General features: G+C 39.1%; 1 protein-coding gene across 1 annotated transcript in view; it reads right to left on the bottom strand.

The window, feature by feature from the left end:
- abcd2 (ATP binding cassette subfamily D member 2) overlaps positions 1 to 23,237 on the bottom strand; it is a 62,137-nt gene that overhangs the window by 10,634 nt on the left and 28,266 nt on the right. The window contains exons 6-9 of the mRNA XM_088346830.1: positions 11,071 to 11,216; positions 6,472 to 6,617; positions 4,127 to 4,211; positions 2,608 to 2,733 (exon numbers count right to left, since the gene is read on the bottom strand). Coding sequence (XP_088202956.1) covers positions 2,608 to 2,733; positions 4,127 to 4,211; positions 6,472 to 6,617; positions 11,071 to 11,216 — 503 coding nt within the window. The remainder of the gene's footprint in view (positions 1 to 2,607; positions 2,734 to 4,126; positions 4,212 to 6,471; positions 6,618 to 11,070; positions 11,217 to 23,237) is intronic.

Raw genomic sequence — 23,237 nt, 5'->3', positions numbered from 1 at the left:
TGTGTTGTTTCATTCTTGTGTTTTCCAATAAATGAACCTCCTGTCAGAGGTAGAGCGTGACTCCTCCCTGAGCCGATCTTGGAACCTTGCGCCTCCTTCGGAAGGGGTATCAAAAAACGAAATCTCAGACTCAAGAGTGTGTTCTTTTCTTCATTCAACTATAATCTCAAGTTTTAAACTTGACATTTCTTGGCGCCTACTCTCAATATCAGACCAGCGGGGTGCCTGCGGGATCCCTTGATTTCCGGGCTCCTCCACGATCGGCTCAGAGACGAATCACCACGCCAGCTTAAGTTTTTTTTGTATGAATTCCGGCTGGTCAGCAATGCCGCCTAGCCAGCGAGAGAGACTCTTATGAATGATGTGGCCGTGAGGGCCCGTCAACAGTCGCGGTTGGACGCGTGAGGTTACTTTCGGTAAGACTGGCACAAAGTATTGATCGCGTGGGCTGTTAATCGCTATTGATGCGAAGACATATAACACGGAGGAGCCGGGAATCGAACTTGCGTTCTCTTGATCCCAAGACGAGCGCTCTACCTCCTGAGCTACCTTAAAAATATTAATCCATAAGAAACAAATCTAAGATACATTTAAATTACCAATCCCAAAAATAAAGGGATAAAAAAACGTAAGGGGTAAGACCTAGCACTGCCAAGCCACCCAAAAATTCCCAGTTCCCGAGTCAATTTCCAGAAAGTCTGTGGCCACAAGAAAAAAAACAAACATTTGGACTGGTTTTCGTCCTCTGAAACTGGGATCTGATGGTTGATGGGAAATCCTTTAAAAAGAGATGATTAAAAGACAGAAGGAAAGACAAATTAAAACAGGAAAATAAAAGTGGAAAGGGGTAACTTAACTTACGATTGGAAATCCGTGAGTGCAAAACCCAGATTAGTCAAAATATTTAGATAAACGGGATTATAAAATAAATATTTACTGGCCAGATTAATTTGCAAATGATAAAGGAAAATTATGATAATATTAAATGGGTATGACCATAGCTAAAGGTGCTTATATGTGGTAAACAAAAGAATAATGCGCACAAAAGAGCAAGAGATAAAATTGAGTTAAATTGAGTTCAAATAAGCAGTACTTTCAAATGAGTTTGAAAATAATAATAACAAAATAAAGACGCAACTAGAGAAGCAAGATTGAAAGGAACTTCAATATTTTTAACGCAAAGGATATTGCTCTGAAGAGTCAAATTGCAATTACAATATTTAATAAAATTATTTGAAAGTGAACGAAAAAATAAAACGAAAAAGCTTTATGACAAGAAAAGTGATTATTTTCGTTCGATATGTTTGTGGGTCCTGTATGTTACATGTTGTGTGATGAGCTTTTTGTTTTAGAAATTGTTTTAAGTGTTTTCAGAAGAGCTGCAAATGTTGTGAAAGTGATTTTTAGGCAAGGAAGGACTAATTGAGTGAATTTGGATAGATAAATTCAAAATAACGGAATATTAACACAGAAAAACAGATAGAAAATTATTAATAATGTGGCTGTTCTGTTTCAATCACTGAATGAGGTGTGCTTTCTTTATTCAAAAACAGGACAAGAGTATCTATAATAAAATAGAGTCGATAAGGCAATTCATTAGTGACAAATATGCGTCATTCTATATTGAATCAATGAGAAAAAAAGTCTATTCTGATTGTATTGAGAGTAAATTCAATTTTTAAAAAAAGAATTCAAGTTATGTTCAACTTTGCCATTTTTGATTTGCATAAGCAAATTTACACACTCAGCTTTGGCAATATTATACGCTCAGCTTTGGCATTGTTGATTTCTGATGGGCAGTGTGCTGGTTTGGATTTCACTTGGTTGAACATTTGCAGGCGGCACAGCGGATAAGTGGTTAGCGCATCCGTGGCACAGTTCTGAGGTCATGGGTTCAGGAACAGATGCCGGTTTCCCTGTGTGGAGTTTGATCGTTCTTCTCGCGCCTGCGTGGTTTTAGACATTTGAGTGAAATAAAGGTCTGCCTTATTGTGCATAGGAGGGGGGTGAATGAGATGGGCTTGTTCGTCTCCTCGTGCGTGAGCTGAGCAGTCAGAGTGTATGTGTGTGTGTGTGAGATGACTCAAACAGTAATTTTCGGAGTACGAGCGCGGTACAATTGACAAAGACCTAAATCTCCGACTCAGACTGTCTTCTTTTCTTCATTCTACTACACCAATGGTTTCCAAACTTTTGCAGGCTGGCGCCCCCTTGGCTCCCCGGTGAATTCCTGCAAACTTTGTATCGTGTTTATTGTCTTGTGCTATTATTTAAACTTGCCTCTGATTGGTTGGCACTTTTAAAACCCGACCAGTAACAATAGTGGTTGCCAAAAACTTCATCACTCAGTACAAAACCTTGAAAAAAACGCAGTCCTTTGAGGTTTCACAATTGCATTACGTCACAACGCGATATTGATTCGCTTTCGGTTAATCGTGCAGCCCTAACGTGTTGTCTACAAATCGTCGAACAAACGTACAAACTTCTGACTGCCACCCCCTTACGGCTCCCCTACAGCCTCCTTCTTCCTCACCTGACCAGCCTGGACACGTATGTTATTTTGGCTGAATCAAGCCTCAAGTCAGTTGCATGAAAGTAGGTGTTTACCACAGTGAAGGCCTGTGCGTGATGGACAGCAGGGAGATGCCGGCATCCTTGGCGGCCTGGAAAATTTTGCCCTCCACGTCGATGCTCACTGCGCTGGTGCACTCGTCCAATAGGGCGTATTTGGGTCTGACGGAAGGCCAGGAAAACACGCACATGTGAAAAAAAAAAACATTTTTTTCCCCCTATGCATGTATTTAGACTCTTATTCATTGATTAACATCTTTAAGTAGCATATTTTCCACACTATAAGACACACTGCAATATATGGCGCACCCCCCATGAATAGTCAGAAATGTTCTCATATTTTTTCCATTTGTAAGGCATACTGGACTTTAAGGCGCAAGGAATTAAAACACAGAAAGATCCATGTATTCATGGAAGACAGTTGCGCCTTTGTAGTTGTATTTTTCAGTGGATTTTGTCATTGATTTTTTTCTTTTCAATCATGTTGCAACAATCATCACATCAAAATATGAACAGATAACCTGAAAAGAATAAAAGTATGACAAGTTGAAGCCAAAGGCTTAAAAGAGACACATCCCCAAATAACTTTTGAAGTTTTTTCTATGAAACGTACGTCTTTATACGAGCACCTAAAAACACAAGAATTTTGATAAATCCAGGTCACGGGCCTTCCCAGAGTCTACCGCTCTTCCAAGTTAGCACATGCAAACTGCAACAGACGAAAAAATTGTGTTCAACAATTTTTTGTGTATACCATACCTTTCTGAGCCAATTGCTCCACTTATCAATGATTGCAATTCCCTTTATTCATCCACAACGTGGCACGTACTTACTCAAATGTAGATAATGCAACAATATTAGCAATCTACGATATTGTCATCTGCTACCAGTGAGAGAGACAATTCAGATTAGAGTCAAAATGGACAAGACAATATTGGTCAAACATAAAAAAACAGAATAAAAATGAACAAATAAATACAAAAAAATCCATACAAAAATTGTTACACTATGTACACACTTTGAAATGATCAAAAAGCGTATAAAATACAGCCAACACGCTGTACACCTTGACAGGTATTGTCTAACTTTAATTTGTTTTTTCATCAATAGTTTCCCAGTCTCTGTCAGTCTTCTCTCACTCCTTCCCCCAACTCATCTGCATCAGGCACACACCTCAGTTCGGTGACAAAAATAAGTGATTAAAATAAACTTGAATTTTATTTATTTAATAACATTTTTAATTTTTATCTTATGGCTGTATTTGTATGTATAATTACTATTTGAATTTGTGAGTAGTGATCAGGAAGATGTGTTTTATAGCAATGCAGGGTTTACTTATATGCTATTAGAAGCTCGGTAACAAACCAATTCGTTATTTATTTTATATTGGGAAAATTTGCTTGCTACACGAGCTACTTGAGCTAAAAGGACAATTAAGCTTGTATGAAGAGGTACCACTCTATCTTTTTTAATTAAATATTTGAAATGTATTTTTGTCAATGTTTTTAAAATTATTTTATTTTGTTTTTCCTTGACAATCAGTAAACATCCTTACTTGTGGTAAAACATGCGAGCCATGCCCATTCTCTGCTTCTCGCCTCCGGACAGCACGTCCTTCCAATCAAGCTTAGCGTCCCAGCCTGTGGTGAAAAAGATTTTGTTTTTGCAACTCTTAGTATAAATTTGCGATTTTGTTGTGCATATTGCATTTACTGTTTGAGGACCTTGGTCAGCCCTTTACAACCTAAGCCCAGCCATGCAAAAACAATTTTTCAGTTTGTGTAGAGCAGGGGTCAGCAACCTTTCTGGTTTGGAGTGCCACTCTCAGATTTCCATGTATATCAGTGTGCCAGATTTATGGCTCGCACAACTTGTTTTTTTTTTATAACCAACAGAGCTGTAATTTTACACCAGTCCAAATATACAACATGAAAATACATTGAGGAAAGCACAGCAGCTGAGTGGTTTGTGCGTCCGCGGAACATTTCTGAGGTTATGAGATCGAACCTTCCTATGTGGAGTTGGGTATGTTCTCCCCAGGTTTGCATGGGTTTCCTCTTGGCTCTCCGGTTTTCTCCCACATTCTAAAAACATGTATGTCAGGTTAGTTGGCCGGCCCAAATTGTCCCTAGGTGTGAATGAGCGAGTGAGTTGTCTGTCTCTGTGTGCCCTGCGACTGGCTGGCAACCAGTTCAGGGTGTCCACTGCCCACTGCCGGAAGATAGCTGGGATGGACTCCAGCACTCCCGCGACCCTACTGAGGATAAGCGGTTCAGATAATGGGTGGATGGATGGATGAATATACATTTAAATCGTATAACTGACCAATTTATCTTCCACTATTCTTGTTCATCAATAAACTAAAAAAATGAATGTGAGCAACATGTAGAAAGGCCTATAGACATCCATGACTTCAACTTTTTACCACAAGAATAAACCAGAATCAACCTTTCTTCATCAACAATGAATTACAATCAAAAAAAACAATCTAAAGTAAGACCTCGGTTATCGCGGTTAATGTGTGAAAATCCGCGAAGTAGCGACGCCCCTTAAAAAAAAAAAAAAAATAATAATCTCATCTCATCTCATTATCTGCACCACTTATCCTTATTACTTTCGGGCGCAATACGCACGACACCGCAACAAGCCTGTCGGAAGTGCAGCAGAATGCGCGTTCACGCGAGGGGGGAGGATTTTGTACGGGAGTCGGATTTGGGCACAACACCGGCGCCCGGCGTCTCCCGCTCGGGCCGCGACGGCTCTACATGGCGCTACACGGCCCTCGATGGCTCCGGCCGACGGACGGGCGGCCGCGGGGCAAAGGGGTAGGGGGGGGACCTGTGGGGTTAGGGGGCGGTGAAGCGGAAGCCGCACCAAAACCGCGCGCCGGGAAACAAGAACGGCGCGCTGTGCTAGGGTCGTCGGCCGAGGGGGATTCCCGCAAAAAGTGAAAATCTGCAAAGTAGCCCCTTCAAAAAAAAAAAAATTAACCATTACAGACCGCGAAGCTCTGAAGCCGCGAACGTCGAACCGCGAAGTAGCGAGGTCCCACTGTATATGGACAGCTATCATTCCATTCATCAATGAAATCTTATTGCAGAAAATATCAAAACTTGAAATCACAGCAGCAAGGCAGAAGACTACTTGAAAATATGTGCAACAGAAATAACCACCCCGCGACCCTACTGAGGATAAGCGGTGCAGCTAATGAGATGAGATAAGATGAGAAATAACCACTGAACAGCAGCACCCATGCACGCGCACGCACACACACACGTGCGCTTCTTTAATATATTCGCCATCAGTAAATGGTTTTCCGTGCTTTGCTATGCACTGAGCAATTTGATAACTTGTGTTTTTAGGGTCCGTGTTTGTTTGCCGTACCTGGACACAGCGCGTTTTAATGTCTCTGCCTTGTCAGACTTGTCCTTGAATTTACGCTTTTGTTTCGTCTCGTAATGACGTTTAGCCCTTGACTTGCGAGGTACAACGCTCTCGAGGCATAATGCACAAATACGGTCATTTTTTTGCAAAAAGCCCCAATCATCCATTCACGCCGGGTGGAAAGGACGATTTTTTTTTGCTGGAGGAGCTGTCATGATTCATTTATTTATCGTGCGCCGGTGTTTGTGTGGCTGGGTTAAAACACGGATCTCTCCTCTGCGAGGGGCCGCGCAGACACACGGAGCACTTGCGCGCCGTGTTGTTTAGGGGCTTCAGTAGAGCCCCTAAAGAACACAGCGCGCAACTGAAAATGTCTAAAATTTATGTAAAAATGTGCATTTTTCTAAAATAATAATAATTATTTTTATTATTTTGCCGTGCGCTCGCGTGCTTCAGGTTAACCCCTGGCACGCGTGTCATAGGTTGCCAACCCCTGGTGTAGAGTCTGCCAAATACCTCCTTCCCTGGTGACAATGTGGTTGAGGTTGACCACATCCAAGATGGAATCCAGGTCTTTGTCCCCGAGACCTCTTGCGGCCATGTCGTCAGCCGAATCGGGATAGATCACCTGGTCCCGTAGAGAACCCATCGACATGTAGGGCCTGTAAAACAATTCCGAAGAAAATGTAAGACTATTATTAGGACAAAGGTCTCCTTTATCATTTACTATAGAGCATATCTGATCTAAGCCACATACACAAATTTAAGGAAGAAACTCTAAAACTGTTTTTTGCACAAGCAGCACAAGCAGATTTTAGGACGCATGCTTAAACAAACATATCAATTAACCTGTTTGCATAGTTATTTTAAAATAAACTGGGAAATGTCTAGTTGGTTGGTTGGTTGAATCCCTTAACTACCAAGGTCGTAGAGGGACCATTTCCTGTTGGTGTGTCTTGAACGAGTAAAGCCTTGTGGCGCCCATTCCTCTACAGGCCCAAATGTGTTTCGAGCCGGTCTCGAACGGGGGACCTTTTGCGTTATAGGCGAATGTGCTAATGGCAGAAATGTAATATTGTGCCGTGATAAAGACACTCATTTACGGACTGTGTCCACAGCTATCAATCATAATCAACTACCGCAGAAATCATCAATATTAAATGAATTGGCATTACCATGTACACAAAAGTGTGAGAAAAACATTCTAAAAACAAAATTCAAAACTGTACTGACTAAAATTCAGAAGCCTGTACAATCACAAAAGCGTGTAGACATGCAGAGCCATGCAACTGATCTTTAGCCCTCCCATCTCTTAGAAAAGAATAGAATATACCTTTATTGTCATTGTTACAAAATGGGTTAACATATTGTGACAACGAAATTGGGCATGACACTCCAGTTTTACACATTCACAGTGAGGTATGAGCCAAGAAGATAAAGGAACAGAGAAGATAAGGTTATAAAACAAGGGGGATAAGGCTATAGTTATAATTTACATGGTATTTACACAAGAAATGTCGACATGTGGGATGTTACATACAGTGTTGTCGTGATACCGTTGGTATCGTAAGGGTTGTGCAATATTGCATTTTGGTGCAAAAAAATAGTCAGCATATGCATTGGTGCAAACATAGACATCATAGTGCAGAAAAAGGAAATGGTCAGACATTGTGCAAGGTGAGCAGTAAACGTAGTGCAGTCGACATGTGCAAGAACATAGACATGAGTACCATTATATTCGTATGAGGTAGTGTTGGCACGAGTTTTCAGTTTTTTTGTGCGGTGTCTGTTTTGAGCAGTGAACAAACATAGTGCAGACAGCATGTACGTGAGTACCATTTTACATTCGTGTGAGGTAGTTTTTTGCAACAGTTTTCAGTTTTTTGTGCGGTGTCTGTTTAGGGTGGTAATGGCTGTGGGGAAGAAACTGTCTTGAGCCTGTTTGTTTTTGCTTTGTGTGACCTGTAGCGCTTGCCGGAAGGCAGCAGGTCGAAGAGGTGGTGGCCGGGGTGAGAAAAGTCCTTGATGATGTTTTCTGCTTGCTGAGGTAGCAAGAGCAGGCAATGTCCTCCAGACTGGGCAGAGAGCAGCCGACGATTCTCTGGGCTGTTTTGATGATCCTCTTTTTCCTGTCTGCTGCTGTGCACCCAGCATACCACACCGTGATGCAGTATGTTAGGATGCTCTCCACTGTGGCTTTGTAAAAGGACACCTGCAGCTGCTGTTTTAGATTATTTTTCCTGAGCAATCTCAGGAAGTGCAGTCGCTGCTGGGCCTTCCCTACCACCGCTCTGGAGTCTTGCGCACATGACAGAGTGATAGAAAGGAGACTAAGTAATGCTACTCCTATATTAAAAAAAATAATAATAATAATATTATATTATAATAATAATATTATATATTATTATCTATCTCTCTCTATATATATATATATATATATATATATATATATATATATATATATATAGATCCATATAGATCTATCTATATAGATCTATATAGATATACATACAGTGGGACCTCGCTACTTCGCGGTTCGACGTTCGCGGATTCAGAGCTTCGCGGTCTGTAATGGTAAATTACATTTTTTTTTTTGAAGGGGCGTCGCTACTTTTTGCGGGAATCCCCCTCGGCCGACGACCCTAGCACGGCGTGCCGTTCTCGTTTCCCGGTGTTGTGCCCAAATCCGACTACAGTGCAGAATCATCCCCCCCCTCGCGTGAACGCGCATTCTGCTGCACTTCCGACAGGCCGTCGCGGTGTCGTGCGTATCGCGCCCGAAAGTACCCGCGCCGCGGGTTATGGGCTCGCTCGCGAATAATAAGGATACGCGGTGCAGATAATGATTTTTTTTTCTTTTTGAAGGGCCGCTGCTACTTTGCAGATTTTCAGTTTTTGCGGGTGGTTTTGGTCCCCATTAACCGGGTCTAAAAAAAAAATAGTAAAGGAGCGGCGCTAATTCGCGGATTTTGACTTATCGCGGGTGGTTTTGGTCCCCATTAACCGCGATAACATATATATATATATATATATATATCTATATATATATATATATATAGATATATATATGGGCAGCACGGCGGCACAGTGGTTAGCGCGTGTGTGGCACAGTTCTGAGGTCATGAGATCGAAACTCCTGTGTGGAGTTTGCATGTTCTCCCTGAGCTTGCGTGGGTTTCCTCCGGGCACTCGTTTCCTCCCAAATTCCAAAAACATGCATGTCAGGTTAATTGGCCAGTCCAAATTGTCCCTAGGTATGTATGAGCATGTGAATTGTCTCTCTCTGTGTGCCCTGCAGCTGGCTGGCAACCAGTTCAGGGTGTCCCCTGCCCACTGCCTGAAGACAGCTGGGATGGGCTCCAGCACCCCTGCGACCCTACTGAGGATAAACGGTGCAGATAATGGATGGATTTGTGTGATAGAGCTGCAAATAAGTATTTGAACGCCTGAGTATCATCTAGGACTCTGACCCTAAAAGACCTATTAATCCGCCCATTAGGAGTCCACCTGCACTCCATGTATCATCCTGAATCAGATGCACCTGTTTGAGGTCGTTAGCTGCATAGAGACACCTGTCCACCCCATACAATCAGTGAATAAAGGCAATGACCAAAAAGAAGTCTAAAGACACCAGAGACAAAATTGTACACCTCCACAAGGCTTGAAAGGGCTACGGAACAATTGCCAAGCAGCTTGGTGAAAAAAGTCCACTGTTGGAGCAATCATTCGAAAATGGAAGAAGGTAAACATGACGGTCAAGATATCACCACGTGGGGTCTCATTGATTCTAAGAAAGGTGAGGAATCAGCCAGGAACTACACGACAAGAGTTGCTAAAGGACTTGAAAAGAGCAGGGAACACAATTTTCAAGGTTACTGTAGGTATAACACTTAGACGTCATGATTTGAAATCATGCATGGCACAAAGATGTTACCCTGCCTAAACCAGCACATGTCAAGGCCCGTCTTAAGTTTGCATATGACCATTTGGATGATACAGAGGAGTAGTCATGGGAGAATGTTTTGTTTGGAGGAAGAAGAATGAAGAGTACATTTCGAAGAACACCATCCCGACAGGTGGGGGAGGTAGCATCATGCTTCTGGGGTGTTTTTCTGCACATGGAACAAGACGAGAACACTCCATTTAAGAGAAGATGAGAGGGGCAATGTATTGTGAGATTTTGGGGAACAACCTCCTTCCCTTTAGTAGCTCCGTAAGAAGCATATCAAGGTTCGAGCATGGCCCAGCTAGTTTCCAGACATGAACTCAATCGAAAATCCTTGTAGGGAGCTATAACGGCCTGTTTCTCAGCGACAGCCCAGAAACCTCATTGATCTATACTAGATCTGTGTGGAGGAGTGGGCAAGTTCCCCCCTGCATGATTTCTAAGTGGGAGAGATAGCAAAATACCAGGGTGTTGATTGAGTATTTTCTCTCTCTCTCTCATATTTCAGTTTCCATTTCAACTAAAGCCAGAGTACGCCTAGGTGGTCTAAGAAAATATTTTCATTCAATGTAAAATGGATGGGGAAAAAAGGTTTATTTTTAATGTCAAAGTTCAGCATAGCTTAAAAAAAGTATGAAAGCCTTGGTCTTTTGTATAAAATATCTTGTTCACGCAAAAAAGGCTTTAGAATAGAAGAATAGAATAGAATTTACTTTTATTGTCAATCTTTGTAACCATGCACACAAAACGAAATGTCGATATACCTGACCCGTACAGTTAAACTGTAGCGAGTCGATGCAGCCGCAGCCAAACAGGGCGCCGCTATTTTAGACCCAACTGCTGTGTTGGGAGTCATTAGGTGACCAAACGCCCCAATTCCAACCCTTAATGCCGAGTGCCAAGCAGGGAGGCAATGAGTACCAATGTTGTAAGTCTTAGGTATGACTTGGCCGAGGCTTGAAACAGCGACCTCCCAGTCTCGAGCGGGCGCCCTACCATTTAGGCTACCGAGCTGGTTAAGAGAAAAGGAAGATAAACAAAATTGGATAAAAGGACTGCTTTTGTGTTCTCAATCGGTTAGTATTTATTTGAAAGCTCTTGTTACAATGGATTAGATTACACTTTAAGGGTGCTTAAACAAAAGCACTGGCGTGCGTGTGTGTACGTACCTCTGCGGGATGTAAAACATGTGCTGAGGTGAAGGTTTGTAAAGGCGTCCACTGTACACGGGCCACAAACCGCTGAGGATGCGGAAAAGGGAACTTTTTCCACAGCCGTTGGGGCCCGTGATCAAAAGGTGCATACCCTCTTCTACCTGAAAAGGAAAACATTCAAGAACAGTCTGCAAATTCAAACTACGGTACGTTCAATGTATGTATGTATATATATATATATATATGTATATACAGAAATCCCTCGGTTATCGCGGTTAATGGGGACCAAAACAACCCGCGAAAAGTGAAAATCTGCGAAGTAGCGATGCCCCTTCAAAAATGCTTTATTATTTTATTTTGTTATTATTATTTTTTAGACCCGGTTAATGGGGAACAAAACCACCGGCGAAAAGTGAAAATCTGCGAAGTAGCAACGCTCCTTCAAAAATGCTTAAAAAAACAAAAAAAAATATTTATATTTTTTTTAATTGTATTTTATTATTATTTTTTTTTAGACCCGCGAAGCTCTGAACCTGCGAACGTTGAATCGCGAAGTAGCGAGGTCCCACTGTATATGTAAAGTAGGCAACTTTTAGTTGTGTATTTCTCAGACTCCTATGCTATGAAATCAACTCGTTTAACCTGTTTTTCTATTTTTCAATATGCAAGTAATCATCACACACACACACATTTTCAGTCTAACTCCATTGTTTTCAATACGTTTTTAATGTTTATCTATTGGATATAATGTAATATGTATTCGCCAGCAATGGAGTTATATTAATATATAGCTCCAACATCTTGGTGCCGATGATCTGGATGGTTTTCGTAGATTGCATATGAACGCATGGCATGCTTGGAGCAAAAACAAAATGGCGACGAAAGCAATATTAGGCTAACAACGAAAGAGTACATTGAAATCGGCACAGACAACCTCCATTCGAACCAAGTTGGCAAACTTATTCAGGTAAAGTGAATTTATTAATATCAAATTAGGATAATATTTATAATATTAAAAAAATTGTGACCCATATTTATGAGAAATTCTTCAACAAAACATGGTCAAGAAGGGGAAACTTGTGGAGGAAAAGGGCGCTATGGAGAAAAAGATCGAGGGAGCAGAAGGAATGTCATCGGTTGACGAAGGACGTGACTCGGCCATCCTCCATGAAGTCCGTAAATTACGGCAAGAACACACGGAAGCAGCCCGGGACAACAAGATTGCGATGACAAGACTGGAAAAAAGCATCGAAGAACTTCTGGAGCGCACTGGGTTGCTGGAGCGGAGGGTGGAAAGCATGGAGGAGCTACATGCTAACACGGAAGAGCGAACGTCAAAACTAGAACAATTAACATTCTCCTTGCTCCAACAAACTGCCAAACTAGCAACAAAGTGTGAGGACTTGGAGTCGAGATCACGGCGGAACAACATAAGAATTCATGGGATCCCTGAGGGTGCCGAAAGAAACGACACAATCGGCTTCATAACAAACTTTATTAAATCGAACATTCCGACAACAGAACATATGGATGTGCGCATTGAGAGGGCACACCGCTCACTGGGGAACAAGTTTCAAGGTAAAGCACTGCCACGGGCAATTATCGTACGTTTCACCGACTACATAGTGAAAGAATTCGTAATGAAAGAAGCATGGAAGCAGAAGACAATGTACGAAGGCAAGACCGTTTACTTCAACCAAGATTACACCACAGAAATCCAAAAAAAGAGGAAACAAGTAAGGGACGTTATCAAAAAGTTAAAGGAAAAGAACGTAAAGGCACAATCACCATATCCCGCCCAGCTGAAGATGTTTTTGGACTCAGGAACAAGAACATTCTCTACACTGATGGAGGCAGCAACATTGCTAAAAGAAATGGGGATCGAAGTGGAAGAGGACAACACGGAGACACTGCAAAAGATGTTGTCAAAGAACATTTGGACCACAGTGACCGGAATCGAGAGGAAGACAAGGGAACACCCCCATCATAGAAGGTGACTTACAAGCTTCTATGGAGCAAAACGAAGCCATATTCGGATTTGGGGAGAAAGAGTAAGGACCATATATGCCCTTTCTATTATAAATTCAATAAGTTAGAAGTAAGTAAAATACCAAGTAAAATTGTTATCTTTAAATCAAAACAATGTATGTATATATATTGGCATAGAGCTACTTTAAAATATTTAGTTAGTTATAAATATGGACGACGGTACAAAAGTTGTTCACGCACTGAGTGCATATTTCCAGGAGGGTAGCCACAACTCTCCAATTGGACTCTTGGAAGACATGGGTTTTTGTTTTTTGGGTGTGTTTTTTTTCTTTTTGGTGGGAAATTATGTGTGCTTGTCAATATGTTTGTTAGTAATTTGGTTTGTTTTGTCAATGGAGGTGTTAGTAATTAACGTAGTGTTTCTGTATGCTTCAAAAATCAGTGAGACTCAATACAAAGCATGAGCAATCTAAATATTGTTTCATATAATGTACATGGGCTAAACCACCCCATCAAGAGAAAGAAGATATTGAATCAACTCAAGACATTGCAGAGCTCAATAGCCTTATTACAAGAGACACATTTGACCGAGATTGAACATAAGAAGCTAAAAAGAGAATGGGTGAACCAGGTGTTCTACGCATCCTATGGTAAAAGGAGGGGAGTAGCAATTTTACTTGGAAAAGGGGTGGCGTTTAAAGTCGAAAAAGAAGTGAAGGACAATCTGGGGCGATATATAATGATTATAGGGTCAATGGCCGGTTGGGAAATATCAATAATGAATGTTTATGCACCAGTTGAGGAAAAGGGGACATTTTTTCAAGTATTAGCTAAAGTAATAACCAACTGTGCGAAGGGAATGTTACTTTTAGGAGGTGACTTTAACACTGTACAGAATTGCAAAGTGGACAAGTATCCTTCAGTACATGGAACAAACACAAAGAGGTCGAGGATGTTGAATAACATAACTAAAGAATTGGGATTGATAGATCCATGGAGAGAGAAGAATCCCCAAACTAAAGACTATACTTTCTATTCAAACCCGCATGGCAGCTATTCGAGAATTGATTACTTTTACATTTCAAGACAACATATGCATACAGTAGTAGAGTGTGGTATAGAGAATATTACTATAAGTGACCACTCTCCAATTACTTTGAAACTAAGTTTAGACAATGAAACCCATTTTAGGTATTGGAGGATGAATGTATCTCTCCTCTCAGATAAAAACGTAGTACAGGAAATAAAACGGTGTATAAAAGAATATTTCCAAATCAATGACAACAATGAGGTTTCTCCATCAATATTATGGGAAGGAGGGAAAGCTGTAATAAGGGGGAAATTAATTGAAATATCGTCCCGGCTGAAACGAATACGCTTAAAGAATCAGAAGGAATTGGAGGATAAGATTAAGGAACTAGAAGAAGAACATAAAAAAACACCAAGCGAATCCAGATTACAGGTATTAAAAACAACCAGAAGCAAATTAGATGAACTTTTGACAAATAAAGCAGAAGGGGCTCTGCGCTTTGTGAACCAGAGATACTATGAAATGGGCAATAGAGCCAGTCGACTGCTAGCCTTCCAACTTAAAAAGGCCCAAACGGATAGAATTATATCACAAATAAAACATCCTATCTCTAAACAATGTTTAGTAAAACCCAAAGGTATAGCAGAAGCATTTGCAGATTATTATAAAGAATTATACAAGGACTCAGAAAATGACTTAGATAACTACACGGCACAAAACTTTTTAGGAAAACTACATTTACCGACACTAACAGGAGGGGATACATTAGAAATTATTCGCCCCATTACAAAACAGGAAATACAAGATACAATAAATAACTTAAAAATAAATAAATCACCAGGAACGGATGGATTCCCGGGGGTGTTCTACAAAAGCTTTAAGGAAGAATTAACACCAGTACTGCAGAAAGTATTTAACTATGCTCTAACAAAAGGAGATCCCCCCAAAGCATGGTCGGAAGCCATCATAACAGTCCTGCACAAAGAAGGAAAAGACCCAATATTGTGTGAAAGCTATAGACCAGTTAGTTTACTTTGTAATGATCTAAAAATTCTTACAAGCATACTTGCAAAAAGAATGCAGAAATTTATAGCGAAATTAATTAGAAATGATCAAACAGGGTTTATTCCGGGAAGGCAGGGTGCAAACAATATTAGGAGGATACTAAACATAATTACAAGCTCAAAATCTAAGACCCAACCCTCGATGTTACTGAGCTTGGATGCACAAAAAGCTTTCGATGGGGTGAAATGGAGCTTCTTACATCAATCACTTATAGCTTTTGGCTTCCCTCCAATATTTGTTGAATGGGTGAAAATAATCTATAAAAATCCTAAATCTCGTCTTAGAGTAAATGGTCACTGTTCAGATTTCTTTGAAATCAAAAGAGGAGTCCGGCAAGGAGATTGTTTAAGCCCACTCTTGTTTGCAATAAGCATAGAACCACTCGCAGAATCTATTAGACAAAATGAGCAAATAAGGGGGATATTTGATGAAGGAGGAACAGAACATAAAATATCACTGTTTGCAGACGACCTGTTGGTAATGCTGGAGGAACCTTCGTTATCAATACCACCACTGTTGGAGAGCCTTGAAATATATGGAGAAGTAGCTGGGTATTCAAATAATGAGAGCAAATCAATAGCAATGATGATATCAGGAAAATGTCCAACAGATGTGATTGAAAGATTTGATTTTAAATGGACAAATAAAGGGTTTAAATATTTGGGGGTGACCATTACACCACATACCACACAACTGTTTGATGCAAATTATGGAATGTTGATAAAAGAAATAAGGAAAGATTTGGAAAAATGGGAAATTTTGCCCTTAAGTCTTATCGGCAGGATAGAAACAATCAGGATGAACATATTACCAAGACTATTATTTCTGTTTCAATCCCTTCCAATTCTGATCCCGGCATCCACATTTAAAATGTTAAATAAGTTGATAGCAAAATTCCTTTGGCAAAACAAGAAACCTAGAATAAAATACAAAACCCTGTTAGCTCCTAAAGAAAAGGGGGGCCTAGACCTACCCAATATTAAATATTACTATTGGGCAGCTCAAATTAGAGCACTCATCTTGTGGATTACTACAGACAAAGATACGATATGGGTGGACATGGAGCAGCGATCTTGTCCAAATATGCCTGTGGAATCGTTACCATACATATCAGCCACGAGGTGGAAGAAATTAAAAATCCAGAATGAATGGATTAAGGGAACTATTAAAACTTGGTCAACAATACAAAAAAATTAAAAATATCAAGATCTGTGAATAGGGCTACCAAAATAGCGAAAAATCCAGACTTTAAACCTGGGGTTATGGAGGTAGGGTTTCAAAAATGGGGCCAAAAAGGACTGATGTTGATTACCCAAGTATTGGAAGCACAGACAATGAAATCATTCGAACAACTCCAACAAGAATTTGACCTACCCAGAAATGATTTTTACAAATATTTGCAACTAAGGCATTACCTCCAGAAACACGAGGAATGGGGGAAAATATGTAAGGAGCCAACTAAGGTAGAGGAATTATTAATATCATATACAAAAGGACAATCAATAAAGGGGGTTATATCAAAACTATATAAAGCCCTGAGAATGGATCTCAGTAATGAGGACATGGCAGTTAAGGAAAAATGGGAACAAGAAACTAATGTAGCGATAAAAGACAACGAATGGGAAAAAACATTGAAAGAGGGACACAAAATAACCAACAGCCCGACATGGAGGGAGTTTGAATGGAAAGTAAAAATGCGATTCTTCTATACACCCTCTATCACTTCAAAATATAAAAATACTTCAAATCTATGCTGGCGTAACTGTGGGGGGGTCGGTGACTTTACGCATATTTTCTGGAATTGCCCTGTAATATTAAATTTTTGGAGAAGTATCCAGAGAGAAATAAAATTAATCACGGGCTGGGAGTTGCGGTTGGACCCAAAGGCTTACGTAATAGGAATTTTGCCAGAAGAATTACTATCTGGTCAACAGAAATATATACTAAGGGTAATGCTTCTGGTAGCAAAGAAAATGATCACAGTGTCCTGGCTGAAACCACAACCTCCTGACATAAAACAATGGAGAGACAAATTAAAGCAAATGTACATTATGGAAAAAATCACTGCAAGACTTCAACTGAAACTTGACCAATTTGAGAAAAGATGGAAGCCTATCACACAAATTTTACTTGATGTCTAAACACCTCCCCCTATTTATTATGTGTGTATTTTTCTTTTTTTTTTTTTTTTTTTTCTTTTTTTTTCTTTGGGTGTATATTTTGATTTATTAATTTTATATATATATATATATATATATATATATATATATATATATATTTCTTTTTGTATGGATTTATTGTATGAGCATTTATTCTTCTTTTCTATTAATAGCATTTTTTGTCCTTTGTTGTTCCTTCTGTTATTTATGAATGTGTCAAGTGTATATATTTTGTGTTGATGTAAGATGGGGGAATCAAACCTCTGTCAAAATCGGTGTGAGAAATAAAAAGTTAAAAAAAAAAAAAAAAAAGCTATTTAAAATTAAACAACGTTAACGATGGGGGCGATAGTGAGCGAGAGGGTGCGCGCGGAAAGGGCAGAAAGGCCCTGTACAAATCCTATAGGTTAATATTTTTCGTTCACTCAAGAAAGAACGAATAAAAGAATTAGTGGTACTTTACTTTTTTAAACTATGCTAGTAGTTTGAAACGGGATGGGGTGTTCCGGGTCGGGTAAATTGCGAAAAGAGAGTCGGCTCACAGGCCCAAAAATACACATTCCTGAACCGTTGAAGACCGCGGTTACTGTAGTCAAACTTCTACCAAGGGCGACGCGATCCTCTGAAAAACAGTTAAATTCCGTGGGTGGCGGAGCCCCCTGTGGAAATTGTGTAAAAATTAATCAATCAAAATAAAACGCGTGGCTTCAGTAAAGGGGAAAATGTGAACGTTTTAAAATTAAACAATTTTAATTAGTAATCCGTTTGTCTGGGCCCTGTGTGTCTTAATTGTTGTCTTGAAGGGTTTTGTCATCTTTCCTATAAACCTTTCACTTCCATTGTCTTATGTTTGTCATTTGAGTTTAGAAAAACGTTTCAAAGTGCTCTTAAAGTGATACAAATTGTCTTTAAAAATAGCAAAGATTTTTAAAAAAAAGTGATGTTTTAAGAGGAACTGATAGAAAATGTCATGAGGAGTCGAAAAATTAACTTTTTAAAAAATTAGTGTTCAACGCGGACTGTGCGCAACATAGGGACCGCGGGCCACAGAATGTCCCAGAGATATTTTTTTAGTCCCCAATTTTTTTGTTTTTTTTCTAATTGAAAATCTATAAATTAAGGAGTGAGAAGTTAAGGAAAAATATGAGTGAGTGATTTTAGATGCGTTAAATCAAGATAATGCCAGAATAATACTGAAAAAGATCAAATAATACCGAAAAATTGGAAAATTAAGGACTGGAGAGACCAGGGAAAATCTAATTGAGTGAATTGAAATAGATTAATTTGAGATAAAGGCATTTTTATACAAAAACATTGAAAAATCGTTAACACTTTCTTCTAAAAAAATATGGAATGAAAATGTATTGATTGGAATACAAATGAGTAATATAACTTGTTGCAGATCAAGATACATAATTTTCACATTAAATAGGTGAAGCTAAAATAGTAGATTTAATGGTTTGAGGGAAAAATTAAAATTAAGTGAGATGATTATACGTCGTTTTCGCATTATGCTGGTGAGCTAAAGAGCCAGTGTGAGAGGGCACTTAAGAAAAGTAAAGTAAAAATTAAGGAAAAGAGAGACAAAGGGCATACAAAAAGAAAGTGAAATGTAAAGGTAAAAATTAATTGAATAACACTACTTCACTAATGTTGCCTTATAAGTCCTAGAAATTGAGATAATAATGAGATGTGGCTCTTGTCTCATTTGGACTCTACATTGCGACCCCCATGGCCAGACCAAGGAGGTACAGAAAACAAGATTTAGAGGTGAGTAACTCGATATCAATTTTGAAGATAATCAAGTTATCAACAGAATCACAGAAGATAGAAGAACCAGGAAATGGAACGAAGAGGAAGGTATTAAATGAATTAAGGTGAGTAAAATAAAAAAGGGTGTTAATAGGTGAAAAACAAGAAAATGTTTCATGTGTTTGTATTCAGCCGGTATGAACCATAAACATGATATCTACTGGACTGTCTCAGAAAATTAGAATATTGTGATAAAGTTCTTTATTTTCTGTAATGCAATTAAAAAAACAAAAATGTCATACATTCTGGATTCATTACACATCAACTGAACTATTTCAAGCCTTTTTATTTGAATATTGCTGATTTTGGCTTACAGCTGAAAAAAACTCAAAAATCCTATCTCAAAATATTAGAATACTTCCTCAGACCAAGTAAAAAAATAATTTTATAACAGCAAAACTAAATCAAACATTTGAAAATGTCCATTGATGCACTCAGTACTTGGTTGGGAATCCTTTTGCACGGATTACTGCATCAATCCGGCGTGGCATGGAGGCAATCAGCCTGTGGCATTGCTGAGGTGTTATTGATGCCCAGGGTGCTTCGATAGCGGCCTTCAGCTCATTTGCATTTGTAGGTCTGGTGTCTTTCATCTTCTTCCACAAATTCTCGATGGGGTTCAGGTCAGGGGAATTAGCAGGCCAATCAAGGACAGTGATGCCATGGTCAGTGCACCAGTTACTGGTGGTTTTGGCACTGTGGGCAGGTGCCAGATCATGCTGGAAAATGAAATCCTCATCTCCATAGAGCTTTTCAGCAGATGGAAGCATGTAGTGCTCTAATATCTCTTGGTACACAGTTGCATTTACTCTGGACTTGATGAAACACAGTGGACCAACACCAGCAGCTGACATGGCTCCCCAAACCATTGCTGACTGTGGGAACTTCACACTGGATTTCAAGCAACTTGGATTTTGCTCCTCTCCAGCATTTCTCCAGACTCTGGCGCCTTGACTTCCAAATGAAATGCAAAACTTGCTTTCGTCTGAAAAGAGGACTTTGGACCACTCTGCAACTGTCCAGTGCTTCTTCTCCATAGCCCAAGTCAGACGCTTCTTCCGTTGTCTTGAGTTCAGAAGTGGCTTGACCATGGGAATACGGCTATTGTAGCCCATTTCCCGGACACGTCTGTGAACTGTGGCTTTTGATACCTGGACTCCAGCTTCAGCCCACTGTCTTTGAAGCTCCCCCAAATTCTGGAAGCGGCTCTTCTTCACAATTTTGTTAAGGCTGCGGTCATCTCTCTTGATTGTGCAGCGTTTCCGGCCACATTTTTCCCTTCCAACAGACTTTTTGTGGATATGCTTTGAAACTGCACTCTGTTAACAGCCTGCTCTTTGAGAAATTTATTTTTGTGTCTTACCCTCCTGATGGAGGGTATCAATGATGGTCCTCTGGACAGCAGTCAGATCAGCAGTCTTCCCCATACTTGTGATTTAGTTTACTGAACCAAGCTGAGTGTTTTTAAGGCTCAGGAAACCCTCGCAAGGTGTTTCGAGTTAATTAGATGATTCAGGTGATTAGTTGAATAGCCTACTTGTATACTTTTTCATGATATTCTAATATTTTGAGATAGGATTTTTGAGTTTTCTTAAGCTGTAAGCCAAAATCAGCAATATTAAAATAATAAAAGGCTTGAAATAGTTCAGTTGATGTGTAATGAATCCAGAATGTATGACATTTTTGTTTTTTTAATTGCATTACAGAAAATAAAGAACTTTATCACAATATTCTAATTTTCTGAGACAGTCCAGTATATATATATATCTATATATATGTATCTATCTATCTATATATATATATATATATATATATATATATATATATATATATATATATATATATATATATATAATGAAATAGTTTAAAATCTGAACATTCATTAATGATAATATGATAGATGTAAAAGAATAGGGTAATAGTGTACAGTGTTCATTTTGCCCCTGAGGGGACTCGCATGCTCGGGGATCTGTGGGTCCCGGCAGAAATCTATGGGCCCCCCTAGATTTAGTGTTATCGAGGTTGAGGTTGTAAATCGATGACAAATATATAGTAGAAATCTATATATTCATTCAGTCTTAATCATCAAATTTTCTGCATCGAATTTGTTGGTAATGTACCAATCAGGGGGATGGCCACAGGCCTGTCTTTTTTCATTTTCTCCTTTTGTACTTCCTTCTTTCCTTAACTTCTTCATACAACATATTTTGTAATATCAATCACCAAAGTAAGTGAGCTGTTTGAGAGACGCTCCCTTTGATGAGTTTAGGCAAAAAAGCCAGTTCTCTAAAGAAGACGGCCTTAACCTTCGTTCAACGACAAGTATCACAACAATGACGTAATCTCGGATCGACGAGATCTCGTTAGCCAAGATCGGTGTGCAGAAAAATAAAAACTCGAACCGCAAGACCAAAACAACGATGAAAAGTTTGGAGTGCAGTAAATCTTTGTTAAAGAGTAATTAGGTAATAATGACAATTATGTGGCAAAAAGTTGTGTTCCGGGGACACACGTTGATTTAAAACTATGCATCCGTAGCAAAAATGATGCGTCTAGGATGCAGGGATGTGGGCAAACGAGAACATTGAGTGTATAATACAAGATAATTATACAAAATACAGTAATCCCTCGGTTTTATATATATATATATATATATATATATATATATATATATATATATACATATTAATATGTGTTTATATATGTATATACAGAAATCCCTCGGTGATCGCGGTTAATGGGGACCAAAACCACACGCAAAAAGTGGAAATCCGCGAAGGAGCGACGCCCCTTCAAAAAGGCTTAAAAAAAATAAAAATATTATTATTATTATTTTTAAAATTATTTTATTATTATTTTTTTTTGGGACCCGCGAAGCTCTGAACCCGCGAACGTGAAACCGCGAAGTAGCGAGGTCCCACTGTAGTTTAAAAAGAAAAATATGTAAATAACAAGACTAAAGCTGCTGGAAATGTGAATTTCCCTTCGGGGATGAACAAAGTATCTATCTATCTATCTATCTATCTAATCATTTCTCGTTGGACATGTGAAAAGTGAAAGGGTAAATACTCTATGACGTGTAGTGTTGCTCCTAATAATAAAGCAAAGACGAATAAAGCAAAGACTGCGACTGGGAACTTACCTTATTTTAGTGTCTATTTTCTCGTTCGTTCTTAAATGGACCACTTCGAAAGAGGCGTAATACGGAAATATATTATTTCCTTAGTTTTTACCCATATTCAATAACAGATTACTCTCAATAGAATATTGCACACAAAAGAGTAGGTGATCTGAATTGTTTCAAATAATCAAAATTTTGAAATAAGTTTGAAAATAACGACGTATTAACACAGAAAAGAAAATTTGAGACTAGAAATCATTAATAACGTAGCAGAAGCTATTTCAGTCACAGAATGAAATGTGTTTTCTTTTTAAAAGAAGGAAAAAAGGACACACGAGTATTAATAGTCAGGCCAGGTCTCGAAGGGCTGCACAGAACAGACTATTGCACAGAACAAAGATTATGATAATGATAGTTTGGTTAAATTAAAAGGAGACAGTTTCTATGGAAAAGAGCATTTTTAGAAGACAATGAGAAACAGATTGACAAATCCTGGAAAAGATCATAGGAATTTAAAAATAACGGACTAATTGATTTCGAGACAGATCATGATAATTCAAAAATATAACTGCACGGGAAATGAATGGATAGAAATTAATCAAACTAAGATAATGTCTACCAGTACCTTAATTTAGAAAAAAAATTAGGCCATTGATTAGTCCAGCTAATTTACTAAAACAGCCTAGTACGTAAGCACGATAGAATTAACGAGACTCTAAGTGCCACTGAGTTCCACTAAAGAGAAAAGACATTTTTAGAAAATCAATGAACTGTCCAAAGGACATATCAAACTGTCAAAAAGGGGGCAGTAAAAGCGTTTTATTTGGCTAAGTTGGTGATTTAACGATATACCCTGGTCATATGCCTCGAGAGGGATGGTCAATAGCAAGATAACACATATAAAAATCAAGAAACGAAAATAATAAGAAGGGAAAATAGAAAAATACACACACAGAATTTTTGGACAATGACCAATCCACAAACAAGAAAACACCATGTCACTCAA

The sequence above is a fragment of the Urocampus carinirostris genome, chromosome 11 (genome assembly GCF_059441175.1).
Source record: "Urocampus carinirostris isolate Australia breed hairy pipefish chromosome 11, RoL_Ucar_1.0, whole genome shotgun sequence".
In the NCBI taxonomy this organism is placed as follows: domain Eukaryota; kingdom Metazoa; phylum Chordata; class Actinopteri; order Syngnathiformes; family Syngnathidae; genus Urocampus; species Urocampus carinirostris.
This window is presented reverse-complemented; position numbering and strand designations above follow the sequence as displayed.